General features: G+C 33.6%; 1 protein-coding gene across 1 annotated transcript in view; it reads right to left on the minus strand.

Moving 5' to 3' along the window:
- LOC127699231 (ALK tyrosine kinase receptor-like) overlaps positions 1–13366 on the minus strand; it is a 167159-nt gene that overhangs the window by 59558 nt on the left and 94235 nt on the right. Inside the window, exons 5-7 of the mRNA XM_052202985.1 lie at positions 10242–10409; positions 5283–5389; positions 17–201 (exon numbers count right to left, since the gene is read on the minus strand). Of these exons, the coding sequence (XP_052058945.1) occupies positions 17–201; positions 5283–5375 (278 nt within the window). The 5' untranslated portion in view covers positions 5376–5389; positions 10242–10409. The remainder of the gene's footprint in view (positions 1–16; positions 202–5282; positions 5390–10241; positions 10410–13366) is intronic.

Raw genomic sequence — 13366 nt, forward strand, 5'->3', positions numbered from 1 at the left:
TGATGGAGTTTCCTACCTTTTTGTAACATTTTTTATATCCACTGCTGCAAACAGCCATTTGGGTCCTTGATCTTTGAACTTGTCAAATAGTATAACACGATTCTTCTCCTCGCATGGCTTTAAATCATCATTGTTCAATGGTACAAGTTTTAAAACTAACTTGCTGACATATCCCCCAAACATATAGTAATGGAAGCGTACCTGCAAAACAATCATTATAATCTGTCATATTTTAGTATGGACCGTGAATTTGTTTTAACCATAGTATTTAAAGATATGCAATAGCAATAAAATTATTCAGTCTGTCTAAACAGTATGGGACCCATTGAGCCAGGCAAGCTTTCATTTAAATCCGTTCAATAACTTTCAATCTAAACTTTGTGAATAATATACAAATTTTCATAAATATATGCACATGCCAAAATGTCTTGACTACTTTACTAATTATAAATGAATATTGCTACAGTGACCTTGACCTTTAAATCAAATAATTGTTGACAGTTTTTCCTCCTAGTCCTTAGAGATCTTAATTGTTCTGGCCAGGGGTAATTAACTCTAAAATAGGTTGTCCAATTTTTCTAAAAATTTGGCAGGAGATAGGCCTTGATTAGTTGATCATTTTAGCCCAGTCAGATTTGCAATATTTGCTTTAGTAATTGAGATATAAGTAAATAAAGAGCTGTGATATGCCTGTCACTTTTTCAAAGAATACAGTTTCAAAACTCCTCAATGTCATATCAGAAATTTATAAAAAAAAAACTAAAGGGAGGTTATTTTAATAGATATAAACCAGTCACCAAAGTTTCATGAAAACTGCTCAAAGCACTTTAGAGTTATTGTCCGATATCCAGAAAATCCCCCCTTTTTTATGAATAATATCTCATAACTAGGAAACGTAAAATATAAAATTAATAAAAATTGAAAGGGAGCTTACGTCAATTGATATAAACATTCATCAAAGTTTCATGAAAACTGCTCAAAGCATTTTTTAGATACTGTGGATTCATTTGTTTTCGTGGGTATCAATTTTCGTGGATTGAGGAACACTTGCATTTTCGTGGATATTTGATTTCGTGGTTTTGCCAATCTCTGCATACAAAGCCAAATTAACATTTGTAATTCGTTAAACATCTGAATTCGTGGTTCCCCTGTACCCACGAAACCCACGAAAATTGGTATCCAACGAATAATAATGAATCCACAGTATTATCCTAAAACTGGAAAATCCCCCTTTTTTAATGAATAAAATCCCACTACTCAGAAATGTAAAATCTACAATTTATAAAAATCGAATGGGAACTCTCGTCAATAGATATAAACAATTCACGTAAGTTTCATGCAAATTGGTTAAAGTGTTTTTGAGATATAATTGTCCGACATGTTGACGACGGACGGACAGACGGTAAACAATAATACGTCTCATGAACAGGCACATAAAAACTGAATGTTAGCCCTATTTTCAAAGTGATGGATTGAATCCCCAGACACAATGAAATAAGTACAAGAATTATGCAAATAAAAAGAAGAAAAGGTTTTTTAGGAGAGTCCCTAATCAAATGGCAAAATCAAAAGCTCAAACACATCAAACGAATGGATAACAACTGTCATATTCCTGACTTGGCACAGGCATCCTCCCATGTAGAAAACGGTGGATTGAACACGGCCCCACAGCCAGCCAAACCTCCCAACCGCACAGGTGTTTTCTACATAGGAGGATGCCTGTGCCAAGTCAGGAATATGACAGTTGTTATCCATTCGTTTGATGGAAACAATACTTGCAAATGCCAATAAATTTGCATACCAAATATCATTGACTTAACATTAGCAGTTCATCTTAAACTGATCTAATCACAAACTAAAACATGTAAACTAAGCAAAAGTTTCAAAGTAAATAGACCATGACTGAGTGGGCGGGGCCAAATATTTTCCATGGAAATGAGATGTGCTAATGCTTATACAGCTGACCACCAATTAACATTGGCCTACCACTAATGGTTCCCCTTGAACTGCCCTAATCACAAACTAATACATGTTAACTTAGCAAAATTTTCAAAGTCTATAGACCATGACTGAGGGGGCAGAGCCAAATAATCTCCATGGAAATGAGATATGCCAATGCTTATACAATTGCATACCAAATATCATTGACCTACCACTAGTGGTTCCCCATAAATTGACCTAATCACAAACTTTTATAAACTAGATACCCTAAGGAACATTCAGGTAAAGTTAGGTATCATTGGGCCCAGTGGTTTCAGAGAAAATTTCTTTTTAAAAAGTTTACAACAACGGATGGACTATGAACGACAATGAAAAGTGATGGCAAAAGAGAGCTAATAAGAAAAGATTTTCCTGGTTTTCTAGATACATGTACTATCATATTTACACAATGAAATAAGTACAAGAATTATGCAAATAAAAAGAAGAAAAGGTTTTTTTAGGAGAGTCCCTAATCAAATGGCAAAATCAAAAGCTCAAACACATCAAACGAATGGATAACAACTGTCATATTCCTGACTTGGCACAGGCATCCTCCCATGTAGAAAACGGTGGATTGAACACGGCCCCACAGCCAGCCAAACCTCCCAACCGCACAGGTGTTTTCTACATAGGAGGATGCCTGTGCCAAGTCAGGAATATGACAGTTGTTATCCATTCGTTTGATGTGTTTGAGCTTTTGATTTTGCCATTTGATTAGGGACTTTCCTTTTTGAATTTTCCTTGGAGTTCAGTATTTTTGTGATTTTACTTTTTATTACTGTTAAGTCTGTTTTTTTTGTGATATCCATTTGACGTGGTTCAGTGCTTATGCATCCTGTCATACTTTGAACGACAAAATTATTTTATATCTACCTGTGTGACGTCAAACGCGCGACTCTACACCAGTACTTAAAACCTTCCATCCATAAGTGACTGTTGACTTTTCCAATTTATAAATATGAACAAAGAAGGACATTTATTTGATTCCTTGTGAAAAATTAAATACTGTTCTTTAAATGGTTTGATAATTTGATAACAAGAACGAACTGTTACAACAAGTGTAATGCCCGTAAGCAACTATTACATATATTTAAGGTAGCACTGCAACTCAAATTGCATCAAAGAATTGTATTAAAGTTGATTCATATTTAATAGAATGAATCTTGAGTTGTTCATCATCTGGTAGTACAAAATAGTTATTAACAATCTTGGTAGTGTTCTAAGTTATGAAGGGTTCTTCTGATGAAGTTAAAAGACCTTGTATGCTTTGAAACGTCATTCAGACCACCGTGGTGAATATAAAAATAAGGATTGGGGTATGATTCCCAAGGAGACAACTATCCACCAAAGTTCAAATAAAGTTGATGTACATGTTTGTGAGCACTAAACCCTCCCCCTAACCTTTGACCATGGTGTAGCAGCATAACAGTGTAAAGATGTCATTAACAGTCAGAGAAAAACATGACCTTGTGCAATGCCAAAATGCCAAATGATCAACAGATTGTAGTACCGTTAAAATGCATAAGTGTATAACAAAAATATTAGTATGATTTTAATTTACTGATAACATAAACTGTTATCACAGAGATATGTCTCGCCTTTTTGTAATTTTGATAATTAAAATAGCAATACTTTAACATGTAAGTTATGCAAATATTCAAAGTCGATGAACCATGACTGAAGGTACATGGCTAAACAATCTCCATGAAATGAGATGTGCCAATGCTAATACAACTGCATACCAAATACCATTGACTTTTTATAAGTCATTCCCTTTAAACAAACCTAAACACAAACATTAACTTGTAAACTATGTAAAAGTTTCAAAGTCAATGAACCATGATCAGGGGTGGGGCTATATAATCTCCATGGAAACAATACTTGCAAATGCCAATAAATTTGCATACCAAATATCATTGACTTAACATTAGCAGTTCATCTTAAACTGATCTAATCACAAACTAAAACATGTAAACTAAGCAAAAGTTTCAAAGTAAATAGACCATGACTGAGTGGGCAGGGCCAAATATTTTCCATGGAAATGAGATGTGCTAATGCTTATACAGCTGACCACCAATTAACATTGGCCTACCACTAATGGTTCCCCTTGAACTGCCCTAATCACAAACTAATACATGTTAACTTAGCAAAATTTTCAAAGTCTATAGACCATGACTGAGGGGGCAGAGCCAAATAATCTCCATGGAAATGAGATATGCCAATGCTTATACAATTGCATACCAAATATCATTGACCTACCACTAGTGGTTCCCCATAAATTGACCTAATCACAAACTAATACATGTAAACTATGAAAAGTTTCAAAGTCAATAGACCATGACTAAGCGGGTGGAGCCAAATAATCTCCATGGAAATGAGATATGCCAATGCTTATACAATTGCATACCAAATTTCATTGACCTACCACTAGTGGTTCCCCATAAATTGACCTAATCACAAACTAATACATGTAATCTATGAAAAGTTTCAAAGTCAATAGACCTTGACTGAGGGGGCGGGGCCAAATAATCTCCATGGTAATGAGATGTGCCAATGCTAATACAACTGCATACCAAATATCATTGACCTACCACTAGTGGTTCACCATAAACTAGACCTAATCACAAACTAATACATTGTTGACGCCGCCCCCCCTGTCGCCGCCGGAAACAGCATACCTATGTCTCACTTTTTGACTCCGTCAAGGGGAGACAAAAATCAATATTTATACCAATAAAAACAATATTCAGATCTAATTACAGTGTTGAATTGGTAACCTTTTAAAATAAGTTTATTTAAAGGATTGATAAGTTTACCTGGATCGTATATAAATTTCCGGGCTCGGTAAACAACATCACGATCTTATATCTATCAGTCTGTGTTGCAGACTTTGCAGAAGTCATGTGATATACATGTACCTATATACCTGTTGAATTTGTTAATCACCTACGCTTTTCTAAAGCTGTGTGAGAACCTTCTTGCAGATGAAAATTTGTCTACCATCACGATTTTTACAAATCTGACATACCAAAAGGAATATAACTCAAAAGTACAAAACAAATTTTTGCATATTTGAAATGCCCCTTAATAAGGGGAAACAGTTCAAAATGGTGAACCAACACTTTTTCCATGTAGTATTTCACAAAATCATGTTTTTGAGTGTTTTTTACAATCAAAATTGTGCATAAGGTATAAGATAAGGGGTTAAAATCATGTAGTTCACGCCTACATTGTGAAAGATGGCAAATAATGTATATTAACACATCCTTCCACTGGCAACCTAATAAGATTTGTTCAAATACCTGACAATTTTGACCTGGATTCTCATTAGGAGCATCAAATATAGGGCTCTCCAACACTGTCAATTCAAGAAATGTTTCGCCTGATGAATGCATATACACATAATGGCCTGCAAAAAAAAATTATAACAGTTTGTTTTACATTATCAATTCAGGAATATGTCTAGTGGTAGAAAGGTTTTTTTTCTTTATCTTTTTTTTCTTTGTTGTTGTTTAGCGTTTTTATTTTAAGGGGGCTGTCTGAAGAGTCCTCCGTCCCCACTGCCTCCTTTTGATGTCAGTCTAACTTTGTACAAAGTTTTATGTATGTCTGATGAAGCATGTAGGAGCAGTTGCATCTAGAAAGGGCATACTGAATAATATCAAAAGTGCAAATGGGCACACCTGATATTTCTTAATGGACCAGGATGCCCTAATAACCCCCAAAGCAAATCCTAACCATCCCTTTGTGGTATGGAAACTTGTGGTATAATTTCAGAGAGATTCATACACCGTTCAACAAGTCATTGTCTGGAAACTAGAAAAATGCTTATTTGGGCCCCTAATTCCTAAACTGTTAGGACTATAATCCCCAAAATCAATCCAACCTTCCTTTAATGGTTATTAACCTTGTGTTTAAATTTCATAGATTTCTATTTACATTTACTAAAGTTATTGTCCGTAAACCAAATGTCTTAGGACGACGAAGTGATACCAATAAACCACCGCAAAATTTTTTGCGGTCGTATAAAAAGTTGATCGTCCACCATTATAGAACTTGTCTGAGATATTGCTAATATTAACCTATAGTATAAGTTTTATAAAAATACGTTACGCTGGGGACAAAAAGTCAGTCCAATTATCAGTTAAAATACAGAATTTAAAAAAAAAATCAAGATTTTTCTTTAGATGCTTTTTCTTGGTTATGAAGATTAGCTTCTGTCCAAGTTTCAGAACAATCCTTAAAGGTTTACAAATATATCAAAAAACTTCAATCCCAGACTGTTTGTAAATGTTAACTGTAAAAAACTTATTTCTTTACTGAGCCCGGAAATTTATATACGATCCAGGTAAACTTATCAATCCTTTAAATAAACTTATTCTAAAAGGTTACCAATTCAACACCATAATTAGATCTTTGAATACTGTTTTTATTGGTATAAATATTGAAAATCATACTAAATAGTTTTGTTATATGCACTTTAATGGTACTACAATCTGTTGATACCTTCATTTTGGCATTGCACAAGGTCATGTTTTTCTCTGACTGTTAATGACGTCTTTACACTAAATCCATTGGATGTTGGATGTGTACTGATTGATATTTTAGTCTTAGATACATCGTTTTTTTTATTAGTTGTTATTGGCTTTGAACTAGCTGTCAGTAACTGCAAGTACTCTCAGATCTGTACTTAAGTGTCCTTTTTGTTGTTAGGATGAGGGATGGATAAATACCCTGCCACGTCTGGTCTGTGTTTATGTTTGATGTTTTTCTGCTTTGAATCCATCTGATGAGTTAAGCTTTTAACAACTGATTTTTATAGATTGTTCTTTTGTTGTGCTGTTACACCACTGTCCCTGGTTAGGGGGGGGGGGTTGAGTGCTCACAAACATGTTTAACCCAGCCACATTCTTTTTGGGCCTGTCCTAAGTCAGGAGCCTGTAGTTCAGAGGTTGTCGTTGGTTCATGTTAGTCATATTTGTTTTTCTTAAATTGTTTTATTATAAATTAGGCTGTTAGTTTTCTCAATTGAATTGCTTCATATTTTTCATGTCAGGGTCTTTTATATCGCAGACTATACAGTATGGGTTTTTCTCATTGTTGAAGGCCGTACAGTTGCCTTTAATTGCTTACATCCATTTTATTTGAATTTTGGTGGATAGTTGTCTCATTGGCAATCATTCCTCATCTCATTATTTTTATATTAGTCAATCTATCAGAAAAATACTGGAAATGAAAAAAAAATAATTCAAAAGATTGCTTCAGACATTATCTCTTAATCATAAAAAAGCTTATTCCAAAGTTATTCATAAAATTCTATGACAATTTGACAAAGGTATTGATGTGTAAAAAACTTAAAATCTCAGACTGTATCTACTTGTTAACTTTAAAAAAAAACTAAGTCCATTTTACTTTTTATAAGTAAAATAAAAAATACAGGAAAATCAAAATAATTATTTTCAAAATTTCACTCTGGATACGTCTTTTAGTCCTAAACAAGCTTCTGTCCAAATTTAATAAAATTCCATGAAGGTTTGACAAAGTTCTTGATGACTTAAAAACTATAACCACAGACTGAACCTAAATTTAGATACGCCGAATCTGACACCGATGATGGAATCTAGGATAACTATGTCTCTCTTTTGCGACATAAATGTTGCGGGGTCAACAAAAATGAACTAAAATGAAATCTAATGGACGTACGTACAGAAGGACAAGGGTAAAACTTAATGCCCCCACCACTATGGCAGGGGCATAAAAATCTAAAGTATGATTGTTTTTGTTCAATCATTAATGAAAGTGAAATAGTGAAATAATAATTTGCTTTTAGCAGCCAGTATGGTTCAATTTTGTCAAATTAAGCTAAGAAACATTGATGATGAATTATTCACTTGCAAGTGAATAATTCGACCTCATTGAATCTGTATTCATGTGAACTTCAATTTAACCCCTAAGCTGGAGATGGATAACGCATGCATTGTGCGTGTTAAGTTATTTGAAGGAAAAGAATGTCAACATTAAAAGTGAAACAAAGGTAAATCATTTGATTTACTGTTTCGATCCACAAAAAAATCATTCTTATACAGGTAAAAACGATGATAAACATATATTTTTAATCTATAATATGAAATTAAACAGACCTAGAAAAATCAAATTACACGAGTTCACTTTCTATCTATATTTCTATTTATGTTTATATCGCTTATATGACCATCGGAGGTATTCGGAGGTCAACTGGATAGTTAATTAGATGGCGTCAAGACTAAAATACACACGAAACGAAGCTACATATTATCGAGCCAATGCCCTGTAAATAGTTTATTTTATACTTTTTATAATTTGGATAAATGTTTTATATGGTTATAAATCAATTATGAGAATTTGAGTCAAATAGGTGAACATGAATTTGACAGCTAGTGCCCCTTTAAGCAGAAAACTTAACTATTGGAGATGCCGTCATCGCAGTTACCAGAAAAGCAATCACTTTGTCTTGCTTTCCATGACTTTCGTCACAGGCGAGATAAAAATGTGAAAAATCATCATCAAAGGGCAATAACTTCAATAAGGTGTCAACTGACAATTTTGGTCATGTTCACTTATTTGTGGATTTTGTCATGTTGATCATTTTGGCTATTTACAGTTTCTATCTATCTATTATAGTTTTTAAGATATAAGGCAAAAACGCAAACAATTGATAAAAATTGTCATCAAAGAGCAATAACTCCAATAAGGAGTCGTCTGACAATTTCAGCCATTAGACTTCATTCTAGATCTTGTCTTGCTGATCACTTTTCCGGGATAAAGATTCTTTCTATCTTATAGTTTTAAAAATAATCAGCAACTAGAGGCTCTAAAGAGCCTGTGTCGCTCACCTTGGTCAATGTGCATATTCAACAAAGGACACTCTCCAACATTGTAGATGAGAATAGAATACGTGACAAAAATCTCTGTTTTGTTGATCTTGTATTGCTGATCATTTAGTCTGTTTAGCTTCTCTCTATCTTTTTTAGTTTTTGCTCAAAACACAAAAGAGGATAAAAAAAATCCTCTTTAAGAAAAATCACTCCTATAGAGAGTGACAGTCTACTAACTATATCGACAAAATTTGACTTGTTATTAGATCTGACCTTGCTGATCATTTTTGTGATTTAATGTGTCTATTTATCTATTTTAATTTTTTATTACATAAGGCAAAACGCAAAAAACAAGAATGTGTCCATAGTACATGGATGCCCCTCTCGCACTATCATTTTCTATGTTCAGTGGACCGTGAAATTGGGGTAAAAACTCTAATTTGGCATTAAAATTAGAAAGATCATATCATAGGGAACATGTGTACTAAGTTTCAAGTTGATTAGACTTCAACTTCATCAAAAACTACCTTGACCAAAAACTTTAACCTGACAAGGGACAGACAGACAGACGAAGGAACAGACGAACAAACAAACGGATGACTTATTTCTCTTGTTATACTGATTAGCAGCAGTGCAAAGCAATTGTGCGATGTAAGATAGAAAACTAAGTGTAAACTTTAATAAACAAACATTTTTATTTTTCATAAATTGTTTTTGCTATATATTAGGCTGTTATTTTTCTTAATTAAATTGTTTCACATTTTTCATGTCAGGGCCTATTACAGCCGACTATACGGTATGGGCTTTTGTCATTGTTGGAGGCTGTAGGGATGCTTATAATCGCTTACATCAACCTCATTTGAATTTTGGTGGATAGTTGTCTCAGTGACAATCACATCTCCTTATTTTTATATTTCAAGCTTTATAATCTAGTTTGAGCACAAGTATGTTAGAAGATCAAAGACCATGAATAATTTTTAGATTAATATAAACTAAATACAATCTACAAATTAACATGTATTAAAATCCAAGATTCAATGACTCTTTGTTGGTCTTCAGTGCTTCTAAGCAGTTCTACTGTTGTACAAGGGAAAATACATGCTTCAAATTATAATTTTAGAGTAAAATTCATGATTTGTGAAATGAGTTTCTGGAAAGGGCTATGTAGGTATGGGTTTTGCTCATAGATGAAGGCCATAGTGTCCTACAGTTGCTTACATGGACAACATTTGATCTGATGGATAGTTGTCTTATTGACCAACATACATCTCCTAAGTTTTAACTAAAATGTGACCTAAAGTACAAGAATGAAAACAATGTAAAATTACAGCAGTGATCACTATGTGTTGTTTCTACATCAGGTGACACAATAAATCACATCATCAACACAAATAACAAACTATTTACCATTTCCTGTTGTGTGGTCCTCGGTTGGACCTGTATCTTGGGTGGGAGTTGAACCAGTATGCCACTTCCAGTCCAAATCATCTTTGATCAAATCTCCACTTTGTACATTATGCCAGCCACACCAATCAGGACTATCAAAGTTACAATATGCTCCAATTGGCAAGGAACCTGCAATGATAAGTAAGTAGCAATGATTGTGGTTTAAGTCATTTGATGTTACAAAGGAGTAGGCCCAGTAAGACCCCTTTTTGGCCCCAAAATATAGCAGTTTTACAAAATTGTTAAAATGTAAATTTTTAGCTATTTATTGGAAAGAAGAATACTTCTGTTACATAAATATGGGCTGTTTTTGACAATACAATTCACATGTATAGGGTACTAGCATCATTAAGTCATGCTAAATTACTGAAATCTTCGAAATTTTAGCATTTTGGTTAATATTTAGACGGTTTCCGTCTGAAATGGAAGTGGCCGCATTTGTGTTCATTCTTATTATTAAAATGTAAGTTGTATTTGATGATAATGCATAACATATATAAAGGTTGAGAATGAACACTGATGTGGCCACTTTCATTTTTGACAAAAACCATCTGAAAAGTGACATATTATGGCATATTTGATAGATTTTTCATATTTAAGCTTGAATTTGAGCGTCTTTAATGACTAAATCAGTTCAAATCTTTCACATAAACTAATTGAATCGACTGAAGTAGACACTTAAGTGTTTAAAAAGTGTCCAAAATCTTTCATTGGATGAACCTGAATTTTGAGGCCAAAATCGGCCCTTACCGGACCTACTCCTTTAAAAAAAAGTTGAATATGTTTAATATTCTCAAATGGCTAAGTTTTAATACAAAACACATGTAAATGGACTTTCTTTTGAACTAAAATGCTTTATCTTATCAAAATCTTCAGAAATGTACTGCTATTAAATTATTGTCTTCCAGTACTCTAATTTGCTGATAGCCTTTTGTATGCAGTGTCCATAACCACAAGACCTCTCCTTAGTAATTGGTTGACCGCACAGCACAAGTGCGAGGGAAAAACTGTGATGAAAAATAAACAAAAGTGGAAGTTAGATAGTGTAAGTTGGTTTAGAAAGAAAAATTTTAATACACCAAATCATTTAACAAATCTATTTTCTTTAACCAAATCAGTTTTACTCAGCTGTTAATACACTGTACAAATTTTATCTGTTTACTTCAGAGAATCATTTATATCCTCATTTATATTTACTTTGAAGTGCAATGGAATATATAGAGTTATCTTTCTTATACTGAGTGTGTTGTTCACAGATGATCATGAAGTCTATGTATTCATTTTAACAGAAGGTCTGTTTTTATTTAACATTCCGAATGCCTATTTTTCTCAAGAAAGTGAAACTAGAGGCTCTAAAGAGCCTGTGTCGCTCACCTTGGTATATGTGCATATTAAACAAAGGACAAAGATGGATTCATGACAAAATTGTGTTTTGGTGATGGTGATGTGTTTGTAGATCTTACTTTACTGAATATTCTTGCTGCTTACAATTATCTCTATCTATAATGAACTTGGCCCAGTAGTTACAGTGGAAAATATTTTGTAAAAATTTACAAAAATTTACAAAATTTATGAAAAAATTGTAAAAAATTGACTATAAAGGGCAATAACTCCTTAAGGGGTCAATTGACAATTTTGGTCATGTTGACTTATTTGTAGATCTTACTTTGCTGTACATTATTGCTGTTTACAGTTTATATCTATCTATAATAATATTCAAGATAATAACCAAAAGCTGCAAAATTTTCTTAAAATTACCAATTCAGGGGCAGCAACCCAACAACGTGTTGCCTGATTGGTCTGAAAATTTCAGGGCAGATAGATCTTGACCTGATAATCAGTTTTACCCAGTCAGATTTACTCTAAATGCTTTGGTTTCAGAGATGTAAGCCAAAATCTACATTTTACCCCTATGTTCTATTTTTAGCCATGTCAGCCATCTTGGTTCGCGGGCGTGGTCATCGGACACATTTTTTAAACTATATACCCTAATGATGATTGTGGACAAGTTTGGTTAAATTTGTCTTAGTAGTTTCAGAGGAGATTTTTGTAAAAGATTACAAAAATTTACAAAAAATGGTTAAAAATTGACTATAAAGGGCAATAACTCCTTAAGGGGTCAACTGACCATTTTGGTCTAGTTGACTTAATTGTAGATCTTACTTTGCTGAACATTATTGCTGTTTACAGTTTATCTCTATCTATAATAATATTCAAGATAATAACCAAAAACAACAAAATTTCATTAAAATTACCAATTCAGGGGCAGCAACCAAACAACGATTTGCCTGATTGGTCTGAAAATTTCAGGGCAGATAGATCTTGACCTGATAAACAATTTTACCCCGAGTCAGATTTGCTCTAAATGCTTTGGTTTCAGAGATATGAGCCAAAAACTGCATTTTACCCATGTACTATATTTTAGCCATGTCGGCCATCTTGGTTCGCGGGCGGGGTCATTGGACACATTTTTTAAACTATATACCTTAATGATGATTGTGGACAAGTTTGGTTAAATTTGTCTTAGTATTTTCAAAGGAGAAGATTTTTGTAAAAGATTACAAAAATTTACGAAAAATGGTTAAAAATTGATTATAAAGGGCAATAACTCCTTAAGGGGTCAACTGACCATTTTGGTCAAGTTGACTTAATTGTAGATCTTACTCTGCTGAACATTATTGCTGTTTACAGATTATCTCTATCTATAATAATATTCAAGATAATAACCAAAAACGGCAAAATTTCCTTAAAATTACCAATTCAGGGGCAGCAACCCAACAACGGTTTTCAGGGTAGATAGATCTTGACCTGATAAATAATTTACCCCATGTCAGATTTGCTCTAAATGCTTAGGTTTCAGAGATATAAGCCAAAATCTACATTTTACCCCTATGTTCTATTTTTAGCCATGGCGGCCATCTTGGTTGGTTGTCCGGATCACCGGACACATTTTAAAAACTAGATACCCCAATGATGATTGTGACCAAGTTTGGTTAAATTTGACCCAGTAGTTTCAGAGGAGAAGATTTTTGTAAAAGTTAACAGACGGACGACGGACGCAAAGTGATGAGAAAAGCTCACTTGGC

The sequence above is a fragment of the Mytilus californianus genome, unplaced genomic scaffold, assembly GCF_021869535.1.
Source record: "Mytilus californianus isolate M0D057914Y unplaced genomic scaffold, xbMytCali1.0.p SCAF_4, whole genome shotgun sequence".
In the NCBI taxonomy this organism is placed as follows: Eukaryota; Metazoa; Mollusca; class Bivalvia; order Mytilida; family Mytilidae; genus Mytilus; species Mytilus californianus.